Here is a 27,620-nt window from a genome sequence, read left to right on the forward strand (position 1 = left end):
AAGCCACTGCAAGTTTCGCTGAGGTATGTTTGGGAAGCTTGAGGATAGTCCTTGCTGCCACACTTTTGACTAATTGGAGTCCCTTGATAATATATTTGGGCAAAAAAGCAAAAGCAAAAAAGAATCAGCACTCGGACCTCGGACCTCTATTCTCCTAGATTGTGTAGGTAGGAGGTTTATGATTTTCCGTAGAGTTCTGATAAGGCCACAGCAAGATGATGTAAATATTTTTACTTGAGCCTCCATAGATAGAGAGCTATCCAACCACATACCTAAGCTCGTAATGGGGAAGGAAGGGATTGGATGTGCCCCCAGGAACTCTGACCTCCGAGGTTTGTTTGCGGTGTTGGCTTGTTTCCTAAAACCATCAGCTTGGCTTTGTTTCCCTTCAATTTAAGTGGGCAGTTAGCCATCCATCGTGCAACTGTCTCTAGCCAAGGGGCAAGTTGTTGATGTAAACCTGTTCTAGGGTAAAGGGAGACTACCAGTTGGGTGTCGTCAGCATAGGAGACCATCAACACCCAAAATCCCTTGACGATGTCTACCAATAGACTCAAATAAATGTTGAAAAGTGTAGGCCTCAATGCAAAGCCCTGCGGAACCCACACTTCAAACGGAAGACATCTGAATCACAGGGAGGTTCACAAATTTGAAAGGACTTTTCTTTTAGGAACGAGAAAAGCCAGGTCAGAGCACAATTTTGTATTCCTATTTCACTTATCCTGAGCACTGGAGTCTCGTAGCCAACGGTATTGAACGCTGCGCTCAGGTAGAGAAAGATAATGGCCATGGAACCTCCTTTCTCCAGCAATATTTTCAGCTCCCCTTTTATTGCTAATAATGCGGTTTCCATGCTATGCTGTGGACCAAAATCAGTCTGAGTCGGATTAAGAAGAGAGTTCTCCTGAACACAAGCAATAGCCTCACTGAAAGCCCTGACCCTGGGTTTATGCTGCTCACCTTGCTTTGGCTCGGCGCTGACTTTTAATTAATTCTTTTACCTGCCCTGGACCTTGCAGTTATAATGCAGAAGTATGAAGCCAGGGAGAGGGTCCTTCTCTCCTGGGCCTCACAGGGATAGATTATGTCTGCAATGAGGCTTAATGTTGGGGGCCCCTCTCACTTTGCACTCAGAAAAAAGAAAACAATCTCTATGTGAAAAGAATAGGCAGCAATTTGTCAGAACACATCGCCTGACATTTAACGTCTGTTTTTGAAATTTACAGGCATCTTTATTGCTCATTCACCTTCTGAACTCCAGCATTTTAATTTCAGGGGTACTGCAGTCTCCCCTTCCCTCCCAACACCCCCACACTCCTATTTCCAGCACCTCTATCCTTCTTTGTCTCCCATACGGTCCTCTTATGCATGTACCGTATTTCTTTACATTTTTCCTCGCCTCCTCCTGGTCTAAGCCTACTGTTTCCCCATATTCACCTGCTCTCCTTTCTCAGCCTCCCTTCACCATCTTGTCTCTTGATCACCTTTCTCCTCTTACCCATACTGTCTCACGTTTGAAGTTTTACCCTTTCTCCTCCATTGCTATATTTTGTCTTCACTTTTGCTCTGCACTCTCCCATCCACTTATATCCTTAAAGGGCAGGGTAAAGTGCACACACAACAAATGTGACAACATTAAAGCAATAATTTAAAAGCATCTTTATTGCTCCTTCACCCGTGGGACAACAGCAGGGTTATTTGGGGAGGGCTGTAGCACCCCACTCACCCCTACTTCCAGCGCATGTGAAAATTCTCTGGACTGCCCACACAGCAAATGCACCCACAACATTTAAAAATCTGCCACTTTTCATGGACTCTGGAACCAAAGTCAGGCATGACTCACAGTTCCAGAACGTGAGAGGATTTTCAGTTTTACATGATGTGAACTGAGCCCTAAGTCATTAGAGAGCTTTACGTGACCATCAGTTACATTACAAAATGATATATTCATTTTTTAGGGGCATGTGGAAATAGTGTTATGCCCAGAATCACTGAATGTTCAGCAGACGCTGAGACTCTAACCTAGTTCCTTAGTTCGTATAAGCTGCTCAATGCGTGCAAATCCCTGGGGGAAGTGTTTCATCCAATGGCTTCACAGTCATACTGAAATAGTAGGAAGTTCAGGAGATGGGGGGCACCCTACCCTGGGCCGCACAGTACTGAATAATGACAGTACGGCCAAGGGCAGGGGGGCCCACAGTTAGACCTTGAACCCTGATCCAGTGCTGCAAGGCTCAGGAGGGGGGCCTCTCGTGCCCTGGGCCTCACAGAACTGGATAATGGATGCAAGGCCAAGAGAAGGGGGCCCCACACTTGGGCCCTGGTCCAGAGTTTCGAAGCTCAGTGAAGTGGGGACTACCACCCCTGGACTTTAAAGAAGTGTGGCGCTTTGCCTATAAACATTGCCCAGCCACGGCTTCTCTCTGTTCTTCTGAGCCGCCTCTCCTGACCCATTAGTATTCAGCCGATCCTGAAAACAAAAGGGCCATTCGTTGCGTGGAAACGCAAATGGCACCTTTTCAACAGAGCACAGCCCCGCCCTTGACCTGCTCACACAAACACAATTATCTTTGCTGCTGTCCCAAGACCCCCGGGCATTCTTTCCATCCCCCCCACACCCGTAATCCCAGGAATTACACCACGCCTTTAGGACTGCCGAGGTTAAGGCACCTCGTTTACATGTTTGGGTTATCTTTGTTACTGCTCACATCATTCTATTTTTCCTCCTTTCTCTCTTCTCCACCTTTCTCTCTTTCGTGATTTTTCATCACATTCTGAAGATGAAAAATAATTCGCAGTCTCCATAATTGAGTGTCGGTACCAGCCACCTGCACACACCAGCACAGATTACGCACAGGTGGGAGTACAACATCCTCAATTTGGTTGGACTATGCCTAGATGTTCCCTCTTCTGCCTGCCACAGTCTTTTTTTACAGCACTTTGTATTGACCAAGAAGTGATATATTAAAAGCATACAATATACCTTTTTTAAGTAAATAAATGTTCTCCTTTCTTTCCCCCATATTCCTATCCAATTTACAGTGGAGTTAAGGCAGTAGCATTGTGGACCTTTTATCTGTCTCGTCAATTCATCCACGAAATAGCACAGCACTCGTGTAAAAACGAAGTAGTACATTTAATGGGAAGAACAAGACTATCTGAAAGCCATTCAACTGCGGGGCCGGCGGCGGGGCCCCCCTGAGCGCGAGGCCCTGGGCAGCTGCCCATACCGCCCATGGCTAGGACCGGCCCTGCATGGAGTGTGTGAGTGAATGAATAAGGAAGAGCTCAATGTTTTTCTTACGAGCCCACCATTGGTGACGGCTTAAGCCAGGTTTGTTGAATATCAAGGATCGCTACTTTGGGAGAGGTGTGGCGCAGCAGCCAGAGCGGCTGACTCCGGAACAAGGTGCTCACGGTTCACTCCCAATGACAGCTCAGTTCAGCACCATGTGACTCTGAGCAATAGCTCACTTAGTCTCCCGGACAGCCCCCAGCGCCTTAAGACCCTTACAGGTGATTAGTTCACGCATTACAAATACAGGATTTGATTTATTTGATTGCTTCTTTCTTACACCATCCTATACCGCCGGTGTTTTTATCTCTCTAGCAGGTTCTTTTTTCATCACTACTTTCTTTGTATGTCACTGCTTTCCAATCTTTCTCTCACTAGTGATTGTTTTTCATCCACTGTGCTACTCTAGACAGAAACCAGCCAAGTGCAAATCAGTTTTGATCATGCTGCACTAAAATGTCCAGCCTTTATTGGAGTAATCCACATTTTAATACATGCTTTTGCTTTCACATATTTGTCAGTTTCATATTTGGCTCGTATGTGGTCTTTTTCAGTGTTACTTTGCCCTGGAATAAATTGGGCATTCAAAAGCAGAGTGCAGCACAGACGTAAGGCTTTAATTTTCGGAGTGCTTCTTGACCTCTTCATTGGTTTCAAGCGCTACACAAATTATACAATAGAATACAGATTGAGCCTGGAACTAGAAATCACCTAACTGTAGATACATTCGCTGGGGTTCCTGCATTACCCATTATTACTGAATTTTGCATGCATTGGCTCAGAGATGGTGGAGGAGCACCTGCAAGATGGGAAAACAAGGGCGTTAGAAACAACATACATGGGGCCTGATTTAGAGTTTGGTGGATGGATTATGAACTGTGGCCTGGGCAAAGTGCTTTTCTCCCTCATGTCGAGGGTAAAACGCCTAACAAATTTAGAGAAGTCCGCCGGCCCAGCAGACGTCTCATGCATTTCCAGGAACCGTCTTGGCGGTTCCTGTAAACGCATTGATAGTCAACATGATGGCGCCAAACTTTAAACATTTCGATTATTTTCAAAAACAAAAACCCAAAGCAGGATTATTTTGTTTTTGAAAAAAAAAAAAAACAATGACCCCGGCACTATTGGAGTTTTCTCCTATGATGTGGCGGTCATTTTACAGTTTTCACTGCCCCTTATCTGGCGGTGATGAACAGTGAAAACTTGCCATTTGTCTGCCCGTTCTAAATGTGGCGGGCGGAAAAATCGTAAAAGCTCCAATGAACATTACTGTGTTTGGTCTTTGGAGAAGTATGTCGGCGGTGGAGTTGGTGGAGTAGTCTCCGCTGCTGACATACTGATCGGCTGCCTGACTAAATCAGGCAGGCGGACCTTCAGTTTGGCATAGTTTCTACGTGTAGTAACAGGAGGCAAGCTGGTCCTTTGCAACTAACTTGCCTTGTGTCTTCTTACATTTTTTTTAAGACTGATAAATATTACAATTTGTGGTCAGTGAATTATTTGAGTCATAAACAGTTTTAGTAAGGTCACACCGGCCGGGCTAACCCAAATTCATACCTTGTGGGGTGGGGCTCACGGTACAGTTGAAACTGCACTGTATGCCTGCGGTGGGCCACGCCGATAATGGTGAAAGGGAACGAGAGAGACAGGGGTGGAACACAGGGCAGAGCAAATGTACATGGGAGGAGCAAATGAGAAGAAATATTAGGAGTAGACACAATGAGGGGAGTGGTGAAGAGTCGATACGTAGAGAACAAGCAACACAAGACACAGAAAAGAAACAAATAGTAGAAAACTCCGACATGAGGCTTCAGCATGCAACAGCCATTTTATACTGGATCGGTTTTGTTTTGGGTTTTTTCTGCATATAGCAACAGGCAGCAAGCTGGCCTTTGTAACTAACTTGCCTTGTGTCTCCTTTGATTCTTTTTAAAGTCCGACTAAGATTACAAATTTTGGTCAGCAAAATAATTTGAGTCGGAAACAGATTTGGTAAATGAACAGTCACGCCAGCCAGTCTAACCCAAATTCGTACCTCAAAAGGTGGGGCTCACAATACAGTTGTCATCTGACATATTGTGGGGAACAAGGACATTGTATGCCTGCGGCGGGGTGTGCAGGTAACAGTGAAAGGGGACGAGAGAGACAGGGGTGAAACACAGGGCAGAGCAAATGTATATATGAGGAGCAGATGAGAAGAAATAGGAGGTGCAGGCATGATGAGGGGAGTGGCGACGAGTCGATACGTAAAAAGCAAGCAACACTGAGACATTAAAATAAATATTCCTCTCACTTTGTAGTCAGAAAAAGAAAAGTAATGAGGCGCCATCGGAAAACAGCATCTGACATGTGACCAAGGTCTCTATATGAACAGCAGATGTGACGATATAAGAACAAGATTTACAGGCCCCTTTACAGCAACGGAGCTTGGAGCGAGTGAAAACACGAGCGCTCGTGTGAAGTGCTTTTTAACAAAGAAATAAAAAGTTCCTAAATAGTTCCTAAAATGGGAACATTGTATGGATAGTAGTAATTGGACCATGTTCTTTAAGAGGGCTAAATACAGGAAGAGTCATAACACATGCATGCCATGGAGAAATGGGGAGAAAGAATATGAGAGCAACGATGGAGCAAACAAATGGGAAGGCTATGGGCGGGCCCACTCCCAACTGCCACTATAACATTCTAAATTACAACACCAATAGAACCCCATGACAGCATTCTTATACATGGTTAAGATTCCAGAGAACCACACATTTCTATCTATAAGAATACAACAGTCACACTTGGAACACCAAGTGAAAACGGCTCCTCTTCAAAATCGTATGACTTGCACCGTGTACCATTAATATTAGAGGGCCACTTTCTCACTAATCACCTTCTTGCAACAGAGAGGACTTTTTTGCAGCTCTAAGACCCTCCTGCCAGCTCTGCATCACCATCTTCAATGCTGTGGTCTGGTGTACCCATCACCATAGCAACAACATAGTCATGCTCCTGTAAAAAAACATCACGCCCGCTCCAAGGCATCTTTGGTTTCCTTCTTGCAACTGACCAACCGCATTCAAGTGTGAATTTTTGCTTAAAAATCCTTTAAATATTTTGTGTAGAAGAACAGTCAATATCAGCTGTAAGCAAATTCTCATCAGTAGGTTAACAAGTCCTTGGTTACATGGGGGAAAATAATTGGATGACTCATCCTTGAAGTCACAGCAATTTACCACCTTACTATGGAAACCATCTGTTTTTTTACAAATCCTTAAATATACTGTAGCTAAATATATTTGACCTTAGATTATTATATTGTATACATTCTCTAAATTCTTGAACTGTAAGGATGTCATTTAAATATGGCTGCCAATCTTCCATAGGCTATAAACTGGATTACCTTCACCAGTGCATCTAACTTATATCCGTACATTTCCTACCAATCCCCAATGGGTTTTTTAGGCAGTGAGTTTGGGTTGCAGTTCAAGTGGTTTGGGGTCTGTTGTTAGAAAAGTGTGAATTGTATGAGCCATGTGAGAAAGTGATGATTATAATCTTGCAAAAGTTATCAGAGGAATTACATTTATAGTCATTCAAAGGTTTGGCATACAGAGACCTCGCTTTGGGGTTTGTTTGGAGAGATTTCACGTTGAAGCCAAAGGGTGTTCATTTTTTAAGAACAAGCAACACCGGGACATTAGCATAAAAATTACTCTCACTTTGAAGTCAGAAAAAGAAAAGTAATGAGGTGCCCTTGGAAAACAGTGTCTGACATTTGATCTCGGTATTTGAATGTACAGCATATGTGACAAGATAAGAACAAGATTTATAGGTCTGTTTACAGCAACAGAGCTCAGAGCGAGTGAAAGCATGAGCGCTTGTGTGAAGTGCCCTTTAACAGAGAAAAAAGTAGATCCTAAAACAGTTCCTAAAATAGGAACATTGGACGAATAGTAGTCCATGCTCTCAGAGAGGGCTAAACACAGGAAGAGGCATGACGCAAGCATGCCATGGACAAAAGGGGAGAGAGAATATGAGGGCAACGATAGAGCCAGAAAATGGGAAGCCTATGTACGGGCTGAATCCCACATATTGAATACAGGTCTCTTCGAGATTGCGCATGCGCGGTCTAGCCGAGACCTAAAGTGGTCCCCTACTATACAGAAACGGACAGGGTTTCAAAAGTCATACCAAAAATACGAAATTCCACTCCAGACTAAAAAAACAAAATCAGATCTCACTGAGATATCTTGCCTTAATTCAGTAATAAGATGTGCTGCATATTATAAATAATACTTCTTTAGTCTTATAGAAAGATAATAATAGTTATTTTCCAAAAATATATTCACATGCTAAAACAATTACTGAATTGTCCAATGGTCTGTGAGAAGGAGTCTGTTAGTGTTGCAGAAGCCCCACTACACCTAACACCAATGATTTTCACAACTTCTTACATAGGAAAAAGGGTGTACCTTAAGTAGATGAGTAAGAGGGGAGACAGGACACTGTTGCTGAGATTGGAGCTTGATCACCATTTCCATTTGGAGGAATTGACTGGCCTAACTATGAACACATAATACTTGATCTCCTTTGTACTCCTTGCCGAATCAATTACATCCTCCATATGCTTCCTTTGTGGAAAGGAGGGAGTGTGAATTACACTGATGGTATACCCGAACTACAATGCCATTCCGACAGAACATTCACATTTTACATGTATTCCGTGCTTTCTGTTTGCACCCATCACATGGCTGAAGTAAGATCTATGCTGCCTATTCTCAGTGGCGGCAGGTAGGGGACAATGGCAGGGGGCGGGGAGGTAGATTTTTTTTTAAGACTTACCTGTGGGTTTCCAGTCGCCGCCTCTCCTCCTTCCGCGCTGTATACTGCCTCCCGGAAGCCCCCAGGCTCCCAGACTCTCCGAGCCAATCACGATGCTGCCTTACTGCAGCATTGTGATTGGTCTGAGAGCCGTGGTTCAGCGCTTAGAAGGGGACTGGGAGGCTGTGGATATTCTCCACCTAGGCTCTACAATACAGCAGGTGGAGAACATGCAAACTGCACATGACTGTTTGGTGGCTGGCCTAACTGTCATGCACACTTATGGTGCAACCACCACATCTCCCCCTGATGGCGTCACGCGAGCCCAGCCCCAACCCGCCCTAACATGGAGCTTAAAGGCAGACTAAAAATGATAATAATGTTCTGTTATCATCATTTTATTTTTACTTTGCTCAGCTCTTAGAGCAGTGGGGCGACGCTCCTCCACCTTAGTAGAGGAGCTGCCCCTGCCTATTCTCCATTGTGTGTCTGTGTGTGTTCTAAGGGATGTGCATAAAAACTGTGAAATTCGAGCCCAGAGAGGACCCGCTCAATGCTGTCAGGCTTGCATGCATGAAAGAATGTGTCATACTGCGCCCCTACTCACGTCACAACCATGGAGGCATGTACGATGGAACATCTACGTGTAATAGAATCTATCCACTTGAGACAAAAAACCTCACTGCATACCTGATCTTCCAGAAAGGGGAGTCCAGTCACCACCAGGTAAGTCCCACCCTCCATTTCCTTGCTCACTGTGCGGCTCTTGCCACTTCAATGAATGAGTTAGCCTCCAAATTTGATATGCAAGTTAAATGCACCTCTGTCAGACAGCAGGATGGGGACTTGTTGAGAGGATGTCCCAGAGCTTAGCAGGGTCTCTAAAACATGACTTATTATATTCAAGTGGAGACTTTAAAAACCAAAGAGTTCTAAGATGTTGTCACCAGTTATAGCACTTGGCTTGGGTGATCAGAACCTTAAAGCTGTAATTACAGGGTTCTGACTTGGAGGTAGAATCCTTTTCATGTGTAAGAAGAGAGACATTGAGGTAATGTAATTGTCTCTCTTGACCACACTCTTATTGAACTCTGCTTGCTGCCAGAAGACGTTCTACATCATAGCAGTAATGTATCGTGAGATACGAAGTTGGAGACAGGCACAAGAGACAAACATTACTGAAATGTGATTAGCAACCAATCAGATTGCAGCAGTCGCCATTACAGATAGATAGTTAGAACCTGCTGACTGAAATGTTATAAAGAATGCAATGTTAATGAAGGCTGATGTTCAATGGAAACAAAAACAATGAAAGTGGTCATTACAAGAAAACACTATGCTTCCTTCTGGGTTTCCCTATCGAGAATAGAAAGATGCTTTCAGAGGAAAGCTCGGATTCGTCCATTACTGGAAAACAACTGATTATTTAAAGCTGTCCTTACAAGTGACCCAATCTTTTCACACCAGGAAAACATTGACCCCTCTTAATGCTGTACAAGATATACCTAAGGAAAAGAGAAAATCCATTACAGGGTTATCTGATCACTGTTTCAAACAGGGTAATGGCTTTTTAGGAAATAAAATTATGAATGAAATTGGCTCAGAAATCACTGCAGGCAGTAATTACCTTCACTGTGAAGAGTCTTTTAGGATAGTGCAAATATCATGTTTGCTATGTCAGTAACTCCTCGTAAGAAAAAAAAATCAATTGACCTTTTCACCTCTATTGTAAACAGTGGCAATGAGATCAAAAGCAATTGTAGAGTTTAGCTTTTAAAAAGCCTTTCGGGAAATTACCTGCCACAAAATTAGTTCTTTGCTAAGCTAAGGTTCTGCCAAAGACCCTGTTCAGTAATTTTACTTTATCTGATTAGATTTACAAGTAAATTGCAAACAGAAACAGTTAAGTTCCTAAGCTGTGCAACAAAGATTGCTGTCGTGGCAAGTAGGTTAGAGTGCCTGCTAGAATGCAGTAGTGGTGCTAATAATTATTTGTTTCCCTTGATGCCCATATGGCTCAGTAGCGGTCGGCAGGGAATGAGAGTGGAGGGTTGGGGGTGTGGCGGGGGTTACAAAATAAAAAATAAAAAACATCTTACCTCCTCGCTGCGCCTCTCCTCTGTCATCCCTCGTTGTCTCTTCGCGACCGGAACCAGGAAGAACACACGCTCCCTCTCCAAAGCCAGTCACAACAGCAATGCAGCTTTGTGATTGGTATGAGCGCTGTGGTTTCGCCCTCAGACAGGGAATGGGATCCTGGGCATGTTCCTCACCAGGCTATGTAATTAATGCAGCTTGTTGGGGAACGTGCAAAGTGTGCATGACTGTTTGGCCAGCCCAAGACGGCTGGCCAAACAGTCATGCACACTTGGAGTGTGCATACCACTCCTCCCCCTGTGATGCCACCCCAGCCCCAACCTAACCCAGACCCAGAACCTACGAAAAATAAAATGATAATAGCGACGTTATCATCATTTTATTTTTCCTGCTCTGAGAGCAGTGGGGCGTCGCTCCTCCGCCTCAGCGGAGGAGCTGCCCCAGGTGTGGTACTGAAACCAGAGAAGAGGTGATGTGAGTGAGACTGATTTTAATATTGTTGAGTTTGCACCTTTAATGTTTATGTGCTTTAGGCTCACTGTGTTTCTAACACAATTCATACATTCTTCTGCATTTAAGACACTAAGGGGCATATTATCAAGGGTGACGATAGGCAATTATCGCCGGTTTAGCGGCCGTTTTTGGCTGCTAAGCGGCGATAATTCTATCGCTCTATTAGCAAACTGATGTTAGCGACAGCTTTTAGTCGACAGTGAGCGGTTTGAGGCCCTCTTTGCATGTCAGCGATATTTATCGCTAATGACATGCAAAGTGGGCGTACCCAACCTGTTAGCGACTGAAAGCAGTCGCTAACGTCGCTATCGCCTATTAGCAAGGCAGGCGTAGCGATGGAAATATTCCTGGTATCGCCAAAAACCAACGCCTGCTCAGACCAGTTTTGACCCATGTTATCCAATGGGAGGTGGATAACATGGCTAAGAGCATTCCGTCGCTAATGCGTGAATATCGCTGTATTCTCAGCGATATTCACGCATTTCGCCGCTATCGCTGGATATTTTTGCACAATGGAGAAAAACGTTGCTAATAGAATGTTTTCCCTGCTAACATATCCAGCGATAGGCAGCGATAAAAAAATCGTCGCTAAGCCTATTTAGCGATAATTATCGCTACTTGTTGGTAATATGCCCCTCAATTGCTCCCCTTTTAAACGCAGGTGTAGCGCCTCACCATATTTTATTAATATATGAATAGCAGTATAACATTCATGTACCGGAGAGTGTTGGTTACTCTGTTGTTTTCCAAGTATAAATCAAACAGAGATTTGAACTAAGCAATGTCTTCAGTTTCGTTCAATTACAGCTATGTAAGATGCGGCTATAACCAGCAATGCCCAGAAATAGCTATATCAATATAAAATGCCTCCACGTGCAGTGGGGACTCCTGGAGAAGGTGCTGCAAGGCGGTGAGGCTGGGGAGGGGCAGGGTGGTGGGTAGTAAACTCCAGCATACGGCCGAACGGAGGTAAGTAAAGAATAAAATAAAACGAATTACATGGCTCGCGCTGCATTGCAGTGATGAATTGCTTCCCGCGCAATGTAATTCGCTTTATTTATTTATTTACTTACTTACCCCCGTTCGGCCATATGCCGGAGTTTACTACCCCCAACCCTGCCCCTCCCACACCCCACACCCCGCCACACCGCCCCGCAGCACTCCCTCCAGGAGCCGCCACTGTCCACGTGACTAATGAAGTAACAGCAATAGCAGCAAGTGGCCACTTCATGAAAGAAATACTAACAGCTATAAATTTCCCAGTCACACCAGGAATTCTCTTTCTAAGAGCAGTTTTAAAAATGTTTTGAAACTTCAATCAATTCGTTTTCAAACATCAGCATATCACTTTCTCAAAGTACTGATTTTTCCATCAAATATTGCTTTTTAATTTTGAGGAAAAACACTCCAAGAACAGCTTATCTTTTTCACACACGCTGACTGATGGAACGAGATTTGCAAAGTTACAAATCTCCATGTGACTTTTTAAATTGAGTTGAGACAGGTGGTCACGTTGCAAGTCTTGCAGGCTGTCACAGTGTGTGCTTACGTCGCCCTGTATTTGGCTAGGCTGGCTGCCACTATAATGGCCCAGAGCTGTGTAATGCTGCCTTTTTCAGTGTGGCAAGACCCTCTGAATTACGTACTGTGCTGGGCAGTACTTCTGGGAGCTACTTCTATGGTACCGGCGAATTATCAGTTGCTCCAGAGCAACAAGCTGAAGGCCTTTGGTTTAGAATATTAACAGGAATTAAACTTGCAACTGGTTGTTCTGATCTCCTAATGCAATGAGAAAATGTTTAGTGCTGTGTGACATTTCTATAAAATTACACATTACCAGGGCCGGACTGGCTACCGGGCAGTTAGGAATGCTGCCGAGCTGCTGCCTGATTTTACTGCAGTGGGGGCTGATTTCGTCCATGGAGACCTGCGTGAGCTTCGAAATACGGAAAGCAAAACAAATTTCGTTTAGCTCACGCAGGTCCCCATTAACGAAATCAGCCCCAGCTCAGCAGCATTCCTAACTGTCCGGTAGCCAGTCCGGCCCTGTGCAGGGCCGGACTGGCTACCGGGCAATTAGGTTACCCAAACAGTATTCCTGTACTCAGTTGATAGACTCCAGATGGGCTTATGCCTATGGCATAAAAAAAATCTTGACATAGTTAGATGAAATGTAACCAGCGTTCTTTGACAGAAATGTGTTTCGTTACTTTTTTAATGCGCATTCATATTACACTACAGACACTTTTCTCAAAATAGTAATTATTCCAAGAGGGAACTGGGATAACAGACATTACAGTTAATCCTTTTTAAGGTCTAATAAGGTCTGATTTCTTAAATTATAAAGGGCATCCTAGCGAGATGATTATGTTACAAAGTTCCCAACTAAGGGGCCCATTAGGATGTCGAGCGGATCGCCACCGGTGACGATCCTCCCGACATCCTTTACCGCCCGCCACCCATTTCCCCCCGCCATATTAGTATGGCGGGGGGACCGCGGCAGACTGAAAGACCGGCCACCGCTTTTCCGCCCGGTCACCTTGCAGCCGGGGCGGAAAATGTTTAATATGGTGGCGGTGTCTATTAGACACCAACAGCCATATTATGATGTGAAAGGCATGTGGAGAATCCCTGCAGGTGGCCCGTTGCGGCCCCCTGAGGCTCCGGGAGGGTGGGGGGTGCACATGGGGGGTACCTATGGTACCCCCCCGCATTTCAAAGTGCAACATGGCAGGCAACGCGCGGTGCCCATCATGTTGTGCTTTGAAATACACAACGTGCATTTTTACCATTGCGGCGGGCGGCGCTTTCAGCACCGCCCGCCGCAATGGTAAAATACAGGATGCGCCCGCCAGTGTGGCGGGCGCATCCTAATAGCCAAGGCGGGACCGCCGCTACGATGTAGTGCGTCCGCCATCCTAATGGACCCCTAAGTACCAACTACTGTGCTACCACAATAAAATGGTGGCTGGCATACAAAATGGCACCCCTATCTATGTTGGGCTACATGCGTGCCCAAAACTAGCCCAAAAACCCACATGCAGTCCTCTGTACTGCACCCCTTCCCCCAAAACCCCATGAGGCAGACCTCCATGTGGTCAGAAGTCTCCCAAATCCCCATTCTGCAACTGTGAATGCTAGTCTTTGTTAAGAAATCTTTGTATTTTGCATATTGACTGGATACCGTTTATATCAATGTGTGTTAAAATGACAAAATAGCTATGTAACTGTGCCACAGAAGGTGATGCATAATACAGCATAGCTTCCTTCTTTTTTGACACAATTTAGTGAACCTCTTGCATAATTTGTCTTCTACTGACACATAATTCCAGTTACCCTGACTTTAAGAAATGTTTGTGGAATGAGTTTATAAGCCAATGAAATAGCTCCATTTGTTCCCCTTGAAGTTATGTCAGTCATTAATGACTGACTTTTAAGGCCACTAAGGTTGCTTGTTGTCAAGGATTACAATCCAGGTATGTTTTTCTCCCCAATTAATAAAATGAACACCATTTAGCTGTCTAACGAAAATATCCCATATGTATGCACTTTGAGAAGGTTCAGTGTGCTGTAGCCACATGTGACATCATTCTGAAGTCTGATTGTCATTGTTTTTTTCTGAGTCAGTGGGAGATCTGAATATTTCTAAAGATGGGGTTCCAGCCATCCGGTAATTGCTTCTACCTAAAGCATCCATATCTGTGCTTAACGCCACTCTACACTAATCTAGGCCACTCCACTCTAAAACACTTCACTCCACGCCACTCTATGCTGCCCCACTCTACACCACCTCACTCTATGACACTCCACTCTACACCAATCCACGATACCCCACTCTACTCTATTCCTGCACAACTCTACTCTACAACACTCCACCCGACTCCATTCTATGCCACTCCACTCACTCTACTCTACACCACTCTACTCTTGTGCACCCCACTCCGCACCACTTTACTCTATGGCACTTCACTCTACGCCACTCAACTCTACTCTATACCACCCCACTCTACTTACAGCCACTCCACCCTAATCTACCCCACTCTCCCCTACTCCACTCTCCGTCATGCCATTCTACTCCATGCCACTCTACGCCATGCCATTAACTTTTAGCCATGCTGGTGAGCAGCAGGCTGCTTTACAACATCACTAAAAGACATTGGCTCAGCCAGTAGCTAAAGCATGAGCAAGAGCAATTGACTTTGCCAATGCTTGTTTGTGACTGTCCCGTTTACTGTCCCAGCTAATAGAGCAGCACACTACACAGGCATGGGTATGGTCATTGTATTCCATGCAGGTGGCACTTTTATTCTTTACCTTTTAGCATGTTGCTTTGACACGAGGTTAGTTCTTAATTTACGCCATTCCTAGGCTACGAGGGACACGTACACATGTCAATCAAGACCGGTTTAAATTCTCCTTCAGTCTTCAACGTTACTTTTGGACGGAATTATCTCTTCCTTACGGCCCCGTATTGGCTTTGTGGCCGCACACTAATACATTGATGACCATATCATACTCTCCAGTTATCCCACCTTTATAGATGCCTTGGAACTTTGCCTATTATAATCCTGCTTTCGATTCTTGCCGGATATTTGAGAAACACCCGCCATTTAATTGTCATTGAACCCAACCGGGTTGGAATTATCACCGGTTCAGGGATTATAGACTACGTCCATTGTGACTTGAGCCCTGAAGGGTTTGGGGATTATTTTGTCTCAGACTAAACACGTGTTGGCTGGCTGTTCTCTGTGCCAACACACATTAAAGGAACAGAAGAAATCATAAACAGATTGTGTTTTGTTGCTCTCTTATATACTAACACGCTGTGTATTATTATATGTGTGCACAGGACTGTTGTAACTTAATTTGATCTGTTCTAAAATGTTGGGCTATGAAAGTACATGCAGAGCAGACAAGAACATCTGAAACAGACAGTCCTGAACTGATAGGAACACATATAGTTGCAAGACTAGGCCACAATCCAATTTTGATTGAAAACCAAACTTTCTATGTAAGATATAGACCTGATTAGAGCTCAGGCTATTGGGGTTCTGCTGACTCTGCAACCATTTTCTGCTGTAGCGTTTTAAACTGATATTACAATGTTACTCACTGATGAATAATACATTTTAACTGCGGAAATATCATTTTCTCTACAGTACTTTGTCATTTGTAACTAAATTGAATAAACAAGTGGGTTTTGCACTGTAGTGAGAGATATGTTTGACAATTTCTTTCAGTATTTTCCTTCACATCCATTACTCTTGCTTTGCCTTTCTGCAGAAAATCCTATTTCCTGTAAAGCAAGTCATGTGTAGTTTTTTTAACTGCATTTCTACAACCATAATGGCTTCCTGGACTTGCAATCTTGAAACCTACTTTATTGGACTTTGAACTGATCAAACTCTTTCCATCTGTGCAGTTTTCATCTCTAAGGGCCATATGTATCATAGTTCCGTTTTGCGAATTCCAAATAGCGATTTTTAAGGAATCGCTTTTTAGAATTCGCAAAACGGTATGCATGTACAAATTTGCTTTTTTATAGCGATTCCTCACCATTCCTAATTTGCGATTAGCAAATTGCTAATCGCAAATTACCCATTCATTTCTATGGGCCAGGAGGCCCATAGGAATGAAGGGGCAATTTGCGATTAGCAATTTGCTAATCGCAAATTAGGAATTTTTTCAAGGGTGCAAGGGTGTCTCAAGGACACCCTGCTGCACCCCTGAAAATGACATTTGGGGGCATATGGCGCACATACATGCCCTAAGGGCAAGTATGAGCGTCATATGGCACCTTTGGAATTTAAATAAATTGCATTTTTAAAAGAATTCGCAACTTACCACCAACTAGAAGTTGGTGGTAATCTGCGAATCCTTATTGGCATTTTTGCATAAATATTTCTTTGATACATTGCATTTAAGGAATCGCAAATTTTGCGATTCCTTAAGTGCAATCGCAAATTAAGGAATAGCAAAATGTGCGATTCCTTATTTTGCATCAAACATGTTACATACATACCATTTTGCTAATTAGCATTCGCAAAGGCCGAAATTCGCAGAATTTCGGCCTTTGCGAATGCTAATTAGCTTGATACATATGGCCCTAAGTGCTGTGGAAGAGAGAGTCAAGCTAACAGAGGTTTGCTTGATTTTGTGCGCTGCAGGCAAAATAAAAATGTGATAGGCAATATATGGGTCTTTTTTCAGTAATTTTGCCTCAACATTAGGTGACGCACAAAGGTGCCTTATGGAAGTGTTGTTACTAATTCTTCCTTTGCCTGTACTCTGTGTGTATGCACGTACTGGTTTTAACATGAATTAGAACATTGGAATGTTGAGCACTCCATTGAAGACATTGGAGTGCTCCAGGCTTCTAATGGCTGGTAGAAGCCCGGAGAGCAACATGCCAATATTTTTTTCATTTCACAGCTGTTGCTGTGAATAACGGCCTATGGGAGCCTGAGAGGATTTAAATCCCCTCATTGGTTCGAGAGGCCTTTGTTTTTACTAATTGGAACATTCTGCCCTCTAGAGGCGGAATGTTTGGCTAAGGCCTTTAACAAGGGAGCGGGCCTTTTATGACTGGTAGAGCCTGCTACGTTTGGCTCTGAAGCTATAGTGGCAGTTTGTATCAGTAAATCAATGCAAAACATGACCTGGCTAAGGTTGCAGGTCCAGACAAAATTTAATTTATGTCGGCATGATATCTCAGAATCCTCAGAATGTATGTTATGCTTGTTAAAGCATTATGCCATTTCACGTAATTGATATTTTTATTGAGTAAAAATGATATCTTGGGAACCTAGGCACAACACAATGGTACAGAACGTGAGTGGCAGTTGCTTGCATCAAACACGACTTTGCACCACAGTTTTCGAATGAAATTCATCCTCACATCTAAAAAGGACAGCGATATGCATTTCACACTAAGCAATAATGTAAAATACCAGACCAGCATTTCCCGTAGTAACACATAATTTCACACATTTTTAGGGTCTTTTGTGTAATTTCCGCAAAGGAAATTATGTGAAAATTGCGCCGCCCTCCTATGGAACTTCCTACAACTTTAATAGGATCACAATAGAAGTTTATGGATGCGCCTGTGCAGCTCTCATGCACTTATTTCTGCTTTTTTTTCTATTATTTGGGTTTGGTGACAGTTTGAGGGGATGCCTAATCACTAGGGTTCCCCCACACCTCATATTGGTGGCCTCATGAGCATCCCTTGTGCAAGTGGAGACCCTCATACGTTTCCCCACAAGCCTAGTCAAAATGGAGATATCCTTCGGAGTCCCATGAGCCTACTACCTCTTGGATGGTGACAGCTTTTTCTTAATTTTGTGGTGCCTACGTTAACCCAGACGAGATGTACCCATCAGGGGCCCTTCAGATTAATATATTTATTTATGTTGTTCAAAGTTATATTGAACAGGATGAGGTATTTACTACACTGATATATCGCCATTACCCGGGTTTGGGGTACAAACCACTACTAGTAAACACCCCTAATCTGAATTCTGAACTTGGAAACACACACACCAAATTCCACATTTTTTATTTTTTCAGGGTTTTTCCGGCTGCTAAATTTCGGCAGGTTTGACATGTTGGAATATATCAGGGGAAAACAACGGAGGGTAATCATCACACTACCTACAATTACAATTCCTGTACAAACCTTTCTACCTGTAATTACAAACTCTAGGAAACATAGACTTACAGCTAGAAAAATGTAAATGGTTAAGGCACTTTAGACAAGTACCCGCATTTCAAATACCAAATAAACTGAGGCGGTTTCAGTGATCAATTAAGACAAACGACCACACTGGCTTACCAGTCTACAATTGAGTCTAGAGTTTCTTAGGCAACATATTAGGTCTTAAATTTTCTAAACCTTATCCTCCAATATTTTCAGACATTTTTTAGAATAACAGGTAAAACGGTGTTTTAGGCTCTGCTCTTGTGCTGACAGCACTAAGCCCTTGATCACGAGTTCAGGTTAAAATTCCGATCATCATGCAGCCAGAAGAAGAGTTCTGGTACAATTATCACACCCTTGCGAAATTTAACAGGGGAAGGGCCAGAAAAGAAGACAAATGATGAGGAACCCACAGAGCTAAACATCGTTCTGCATGTTTGCCTCATTTCCAAGTTGACAACTCCTAATAGGAAGTATCTGCTCACTTCATGGTAATAGGGCTAATTTTAATTGTGATACCATGCTTTGGTTAATATCTGTGCAGAGCTTTGACAGAAGTGACATATAAATATCATACAATAATTAAATTGGCATTACCCAGTTTACCATGGATATCAATGTAGGCCCTGGAGGGCTGCATCTGCAACAGAACTTTATAACCGCCACTTTCTTTCTAAATTCATTGCACGTGGTTTTATCTCAAAAGGATGTCTGGAGATCTGGAATGAATGCAGCCCTCCTGCGCCTAGTATGGGCACCCTCTTGTACAGCCGTTCTATCAATGTCCATGATGTTTTACAAAAGTGTCCAAATACAAATTGTTAGGCGAGTGAAGTGAGAGTGTGAGAAGCTTGAAAGGTATCACAGTTACTTCCACTTAGTGCAGTGTGTTAATGACACAAGTTTGAATTCTGACATGTTTGACTCCCTATTTCATTGGTCTGAAGCCATTGAATTGAGGGCCATCAAGATGTGTAACAATACCACCTGTTGTGGGAAACGTCCACTCATCATACTGAGAAAGAACCATGGGTACGAAATGTTGTCTAGACTCAACTACTGCATAAAGGTGTTGTGAGTCCTCTAGACTCTAGTCCATAGGTCTTCAAACTGTGGGGCGCATCCCCCTGGGGGGGTGCAGCATCCCTTCAGGGGGGTGCGCACTTTACCCTACCCCTTCACCGTCGCGAGTCGTGCGTCTCAGCCTGAGCTGCTGCAGCTCCAGTTGCTGTGGGCTCGGCTGAGAGTGTCTGGAGTCAGAGGTCAGAGGCCAGAGGCGCCACAGTTGGGGAGGGGGGTGGGGGCTAATTCTTCCAGCAATAGGAAGAGTAGACATGCAGGGGCTCTAAGAAGAAGTGGGAAAAAAAACCTGTTAACGCGAAATGGTCTTTTAAAGACCAGCTTCTGAATTGCACAGATTTGAATTGTAGTTTAGCCCTGCAGTAGTAGTCTGTGATGGCGAACAATCATGTTTGTAACACCTTTGCACCTTTCACATGATCCAGTGAATTGTATTGTACCTTCCACTGCATCTACTACTTCACAAATGGCATTGTTTGAAAACGTGGTCATAGAAAAGTCATTTTAAATTAACTTGCCTTGACCAAGCCATAGTCAGCTGAGAGTGTCTGGAGTCACAGGTCAGAGGCCAGAGGCACAACAGTTGGGGAGAGGGTGTGGGGGGGACTAATTCTTCCAGCAATAGAAAGAGTAGACATGCAGGGGCTCTAGGAAGGGGTGAAAAAAAGCAAAGCCTTATTAACACGAAATGGTCTTTTGAAGACCAGCTTCTGAATTGCACAGATTTGGATTGTAGCTTAGCGCTGTAGTAGTAGTCTGTGATGGCGAACAATCATGTTTGTGTGAAGTACTCAGGTGCGCCCGGCAGCTGCAAAACTGTCTGTGTGTGTGCCCGGGAAGCTCTCTCATCACGGGCTGACACACATGACAAAGCCCTTTGAGATCTATGGGCGTTGCACACCTGATGTGAAGGCATTTGCATCCCTCAGGTCTTAGTCAGAAGCCCTTTACGGGCGGCACCCTTATCTGGTCAAAATACACCTCTGGGCCCAGCAGCTACCTCATCCCTCTGGTCTTCGCAACTGAAACTTGTCAAAAGAGTATGCCTTTTTTCCGGATTTCTCTTATCTCTGATCCACACTTTGGGGACCCTCCTGCACCCACAGGGTGTGTCCGAACTGCAACCCTTTGCAAGTAGAAACTGGTCAGACAGGAGGTCCTGTATGGTTTTTTATGGCCTTTTGACATGGCTCCCGCCACCGATTCAGATACTGTCAATTCTCACATGATGATAAAATCCGTGTCCATAACATATCTTACTGTTGTGTCCTGTCTCATGTACCCATGCTCTTCCGCCATGTCTGTGTGGAGGTGAGTGACAAAGGGGGACTAAGGATTATTATCAGTGTTTAGAAATCAATCAGACCCCACAGCCCTAGCTGCTGTTGAAACTTGCAGGGAGGGCAGAGATTGAAATGGGACAGCTCACAGTGGAGACTACCCGCTGGAGCTCTCCTCGAGCCAAGTGACGTCTAAAACCGGTAGCATGGCAACACCTGGCCGTACTCAACATAATCATGGATTTTTCAATTGAGTCAGAAAGCATGTTTTGTGGAACTTCTTTTTCTGATATCTTGTTTAGGGGCAATGATGTGGCACAACATCCAGAGCTTATGACTGTAGAGCAGGTTCAATTCTTGATGTCTGCTCAACATCCTGTGATTCTGGGCAAATCACTTAATTTCACTGTGCTTTCGAAAAATGAATGTGCGCTTGTGTAATGTAAAAGATGCTCCTGTAAAGCACTCCAATACCTTTGGATCATGTTCGCACTATATAAAACTGCAAAAAATATATTACAACATTTTGTGAGCACTCCCGTTTCAAGGCACTGCTCAACCTAAGTATGGCAGAAGCAAGAATCCATCCACACATTGTCTCTGTGGAGAAAAACATGCACTCCCACACCTGTGTTTTGAGAGTGTCTTTGCTAATCTAGCCTAAATTTTGTGTTTTATGTGAAAAATAAAGCACCAATGTAATTTTATGTGCTAATTGTTTTCTTGGAGACTTTTGATTTAAACTTTAGAATAAGCACATAGACTACCAAAAGCTTCAGTTTACTAAACACTCTACCTTTATTTGCTGTATACGACCTGGGCTCTGCAGGAGGGAATGGCCCTCAATTATGCAGAGTGCCAGCTTCCAGAACTTTTTTGTCAGGTGGTGGTGGCGGCGGTGGGGGGTTCGACATGTAAAAAGGTTTAGATGGGGGGGCTCGGCCGACAAAAGTTTGAAGACTTCTGCTCTAGTCTCTTCTGCTAGGATCCCATCATGAGAATACTCTGCATTCTGACATCTGTGCGTGTATCACACTTAACGACTTTAGCAAGTCTAGAGGCCATCTCGTGACACTGGAGGAAGAATACATACCACGCAAATCACATCCACAACGTTACTAATCCATCTTGGGGATATACCATGAAACTCGTCTGGTTGATGTTTTGTTTCACTGACCATCTCTCTCGCAAATCAACATTTGTATACAAATGGTTCAGTCTGCTTGTGTTCCCTATCATAACTACAGCTGATACTATGTACTATATCTGCCCTCCTTGAAGACAGCATTTCTGTTCGTATTGTCAGACGGCTGCTTATGTCAAAGAAAGAAGATGTAAACAAAAGCATTTTAATTCTGAGCTTTGAATCGTGATGCCCATGTTTTGCAATTTTCTCTTCAAGGTTTTGTGTTCCAAACTTGCCAACTTGTAAATAAATTTCAGCTTGTAAGGAGGGCAGGACCGGACTGGCTGTATTGGGCATCAGGCATTTCCCTGGGAGGCTGGAAGGGTGAGGGCCATTTTTTCAGCGGTGTGGGTCAGTTTCATTACTCTAGAGCAAATCGATCCCCAGGAATAAAAGCAGCAAGCAAGTGTTTCCAGCCTCCAGTGGCCAGGCAGTGCTTCACCAGGGGCTGTTCTGAGAAAATTGCTAGGGCTGCTTTGGGTTACCCGCCCGGCCCTGGAGGAGGGCATGGGGCTTTGGCGGAGAAAGGGCCTCATGCTGAGACCTACCTAAGATGCACTCTGCCCGCCATCAAGCCCCCCCCAAAAAAAAAAACAACAACAAAGGGATGCTGAGGCTGTTGCCAATATCCAAGGGTTTTTCTCACTGCTCAATGGGCATCTGCTGCTTACTGCCTCCAAAGACAAGCAGAAAGGCCACTTTGTGCAGTGGTTTCCTGCTTGTCTTTCCTGCCACCGTGTTGTTTCAGCTCCTGACCAGGTGACTGTGTGAAGGGAGCCAAAATCATTACTGTGTGCAGTCAGGCCTTCATTACTGCTGTTACCACATGTATCACAGTTATAAGTTGTGTGATAAATAGCAGGTTAAACCTAATGGTATTTATCAGGGAAAGAGTGTCCAGTATATAGTAGAACATGCACATTTTGGTGCAGCATGCACAGAAATCTGCATGTTATTCCACAAAAACACTTCATTGTGTGATATTTATTGCAGCTGATCAGTTCCGATTACACCGAATTTGATTTTATCTAGCGAAGTAGTTATAAACACCAATTACCGGGCCACTTGTAATGAGAGTGTCAGGTTAGAACTTTATATGTAATCCTTTAGAACAATCAGACAAAGAAGGGTGTTCACTTGTGCATCCAGGACATGCGTGGTTGTAGGAAGCTCTATTACAGTATGGAACCCTGCACCCACAGTTTTCTCAAGCCTCCAAAGCAACTGATTACTGACTCAAGTCGCTGCTAACTGCTGCAGTGGTGTACACCAACATTTCTAATGTGTTGTACGACTGAGGAAACAAGGGCAAGAAAGTGCTTAACTTCATCAAGTTGGAAAAAATATTCTGTGTGGTCTATACTTGCATTTGCTCCAGACAATGTTCATCATGCCCTCTGACTTTCAACTCAGTCCACAATGTCAGTAGTGGGGTTGAAAATGTGGACAAGAATGTTCATCAGTTGGTTTTGAGTCTAAATTTAGCATACCCGAGTATTGCCACCTCATCAGTCAGCATGGCTCTGGCACCGGCACTTGAACTGCCATTTGAGGGGTGTGTGGACAGTAATCTCTCCGTGGTCTGGCCAGCCATTAAGAGCAGCTGTGGGCAACCTTAACCTCCTTGGGCCACCTGCAGTCCAGGAAGTTGCAGGTAGCTCAAACCTTTGGGTCCCAATTCACAAAACATTTGTATGAGTAGGTGTGCCTTACTTAGGCTTGGCTGTGACATGTACTTGCATATCAATGCCTGATTCACAGTGCATTGTTTATGAGTAGGCACCTTTTACTAGGCTTAAGTTTAAGTGTGACTTACTCATGAATTTCCTGGAGTAAGACTTGTTTAGCCAAAACTTTGTGTGGACTGGAATGGGTAGCAAAGAGATGTTATCAATTATGTGTGCACAGCGGGGGGCTACATGGAGAAAGGTTTGATTAAGCTACAGAGCATTCACTCAGTGTCTATTGTATTAATCATACAAATATACGTGCTTAAGACTGCATTGGAGGAAAACAGCGATGAAGTGTAAAGGCATCTGGGAATGTATTGTATTACTGTATCTGTATAGCACTTACTACTTATTGTGTTGGGCACTGAAGTGTTTGCTTAAATGAGTAGCACCCTACACTGTGTACAGTGCTTGATCGAAAGGATGTGGTTCTTGTTTTGATCATATGTGGGAAGTGTTTCCATATTGTGAATGATGACCAAGAGGTGCGATTATCATGTTATGGGATGCAGCGCATAGCAGTCTGTTGGATGAAGAAGTGTGAGAGCCATATGCACAGTTATTGGTTTTCAGTATACTCACAGCTTTGAACAGCTCTCTGCAGATCCTTTTATGGTATTTCATATGATATGGTCTGTTTAGTTGTTCAATCTGTTCAATCTGAGACTTTGTGTGTAGTTGTGGTCCTGAGCTGGCATGGTTGGAGGGAGAGAGAGGTGGAGACATCTGATCTTTACCTCTGCAAAAAATGGGACACCGTGTAAAATCATCAGAACTATTTGCTGTAGGTCGTGAGAAGGGTAATTGCCAGCCTGGGTGGGGAAGTGCGTTTTCCACCTCATGTTATGCATTCCCCTATATTTGTTTCCTGTTCAGAGATTTATGCTCTGATTTTTTCTCTTTCCACACAGACATTGCAAATGGGCATCAAACATTTCTCTGGACTTTTTGTTATGCTCTGCATTGGATTCGGAGCATCGATTCTCACAACAATCGGGGAGCATATAGTCTACAGGCTGGTCCTGCCAAGAATTAAAAAAAAATCCAAGCTAAAGTACTGGCTTCACACAAGTCAGGTAGGTTCATTGGTTGTTTATAGATATTATTGGGTAACGCCCGCTTTCATAACAGATTTACTGTGATGCTGTAAGGAGAACAGTGGAGGCACCTCCGCTAAGGCAGAGGATCGCTGCCCCACTGCTCATTGAGCAGTGAAAAGGTACAAAATAAAATGATAATAGCAGGGTTATCGTTTTATTTTTGATTGTTACGAGCTGGGTTGGGGCGGGGCTGGGGGTTCAGGGTGGGAGGAGGAGAGGACTGTGCACACTAAGTGCACATGACTGATTGGCTGGCCATTTCGGGCCAGCCAAGCAGTCATGCACCCTTTCCATATTCCCGACCAGGCTGTAATGGACAGCCTGGTGGGGAATATGCACAGGCTCCCTGTCCCAATCTGAGCCCCGATCCACGGCACTCAGACCTATCACAACGCTGCTTTGCAGCCCTGTGATTGGCTCAGGGTGAGCCTGTGTGCCAGGTGCTCCCTGCAGCTTCTTCTGGAGCAGAGAAGCAGAGGAGAGATGCAGCCGTCAGAAAAGGTAAGTGTTTTTTGTTTTTATATAACCCCACCTCCCTTCCCTACCAGCCACAACTGAAGGAGAAATTTACTTTTTGATATATAGGGTCAAATTTATCAAGGTATTGTATTGCCCATGCATCACACATGGTGTTGTATGAGCAATGTAATACCTAAGTGAGATTTACCATGCAAAGCAAGGCTACCTTGCATGGCCCTGCGTTGCTTGGTAAATCTGGAGTAACGCAAGGCAGTGCAAGTCGCAGCCTTGCGTTACTGTGCCATAGGAAGGGGAACTCCCATGCTCCACCCATGGATTTTGGCTGATTCCTAGATTTACCAACACTTGTAAACCTGGTAATGCTTCAAAATGCTACTCCTCCCCTGGAGAGGCGTGGCAAAGAGAAATATCTGTATTTCTTCTCGTTGTTTCCTCTTTCGAAATGTGTTGCATTCTGCAGGTGTCCCTTCCAGCACAACAACAATCCTGCCTGCAACTCAAGCACCCTTGCACCTTGGAGCAAGGTGCCTACGTTGGCTCTAGGCAGCAGAATGTGCACCAGGGCAGGCAGACAGCAGGAAAGCGCCATATCTTTGTAGATATGGCACATTCCTGCCTTCTCCCTTACACGCAGCGCAGCAAGTTGTCTTGCTGCGTTGCATGAAAGAATCTGTCCCTTAGTTTGTATGCTGTTATCTTGTATTGAGTTTTTGAGGAGGAATTGTTGCATGACAGGGTTTGATTGCAAAGTTAATAGAGCCTGTGTTCATAGGATAGTCAATTAGAGAACTGTTGGGAGTTGGGTGTTAGGGCCAGAAGGATGGTATTGGCTTGTCACTGCGAATAGGTATTCTGTGTTGCATAAAAGTATCAGACTGGTAATTAGCACTTTTCTTTGGAAATAAACATTATTAGGAGATGAGTCCCACAGTCTATAAACACTGTCAAAAGATGCGGAGTCACAGGTCAGTTCAGAAAAACTGTCACCTGGAAAAAATAGGGTGCAGTGTTCCCAAACCCTGGAAAACCAAGTGCGGGAACTCCAGCTGATAACACAAATTCTGCTCCTCCTGAATCCGAGTGAAAGTGTTGGGTTTGTTTTTCAGGTCAAACCTGCCTGCATGCGCTGCTCTGCGGGGCGTACTGTATTAGAGTATGGTCTTGAAGCCCCACCCACTTTCCACCCATATTTTTCTTTGGCTTGTGCCATTGTTCTTCTTAAACTCTGGCTCCTGATTGGTTGATGTGCTTGTTAGTCCCTCCTTAGTACCGCCTTGTCTTCATTTGTAATATCCCATGAGGACTGGCCCTTTTACTTCTGCTGTTACACAGTAGATATTCTTCAGTCTGTAAGCATTATTTTCTTTAATGAGATTCTTCTACTGCAGGCACAACATGCTTTCCTGCAACAACAGTTTCCCTCTCGCTCCTTGGCTACAGCTTCACCCCTCACTGCTTGCCGCCCCAACCACCTCTCCGAGGTCTGTTTATCTTTGTCCCCATTTCCCAACCCCTCTTGACCACGCTGTTTTTAAAAAAAAATTACATTAGTAGATAAAGGGCCATATGTATCATCAAACTATTTTGCATTTCCTAAATAGCGAATCTTAAGGAATCGCTATTTAGGAAATGCAAAACGGTATGTATGTACAAAATCGCTTTTCAATAGCGATTCCTTAGCATTCCTAATTTGCGATTAGCAAATTGCTAATCGCAAATTACCCATTCATTTCCATGGGCCAGGAGGCCCATAGGAATGAAAGTGCAATTTGCAATTAGCAATTTGCTAATCGCAAATTAGGAATTTTTTCAAGGGTGCAGGGGTGTCTCAAGAACACCCTGCTGCACCCCTGAAAAAGACATTTTGGGGCATATGGCGCACATACATGCCCTAAGGGCATGTATGGGCGTCATATGGCACCTGTGTTTTTTTGTAAAAAAGCTTTTTGAAAAGAATTCGCAACTTACCACCAACTAGAAGTTGGTGGTAATTTGCGATTCCTTAATGGCAATTTTTGAATATTTTTTGTTTGATACATTGCAAAATTTGCGATTCCTTAAGTGCAATCGCAAAATAAGGAATAGCAAATTTTGCAATTCCTTATTTTGCATCAAACATGTTTGATACATACCATTTATCTAATTAGCATTCACAAAGGCCGAAATTCGCAGAATTTCGGCCTTTGCGAATGCTAATTAGCTTGATACATATGGCCCAAAGTGATTTGATGTTGAGCCAATGCCGAGGCTCAAACACTTGTCCCCAGCTCCTGAATCAGTAGCTTTGGCCGCTGAGCCATATCCTCACCCTCTGGGGACAGCACAATATTATATATATTTGCTTGTTGAAG

At 44.0% G+C, this 27,620-nt stretch overlaps 1 protein-coding gene across 1 annotated transcript in view; it reads left to right on the forward strand.

Moving 5' to 3' along the window:
- The window catches only part of GRIN3A (glutamate ionotropic receptor NMDA type subunit 3A), a 610,101-nt gene that overhangs the window by 525,583 nt on the left and 56,898 nt on the right, over positions 1-27,620 (forward strand). The window contains exon 7 of the mRNA XM_078677625.1: positions 24,601-24,765. Within this exon, the coding sequence (XP_078533751.1) occupies positions 24,601-24,765 (165 nt within the window). The remainder of the gene's footprint in view (positions 1-24,600; positions 24,766-27,620) is intronic.

The sequence above is a fragment of the Lissotriton helveticus genome, chromosome 2_1 (genome assembly GCF_964261635.1).
Source record: "Lissotriton helveticus chromosome 2_1, aLisHel1.1, whole genome shotgun sequence".
NCBI classification, from domain to species: domain Eukaryota; kingdom Metazoa; phylum Chordata; class Amphibia; order Caudata; family Salamandridae; genus Lissotriton; species Lissotriton helveticus.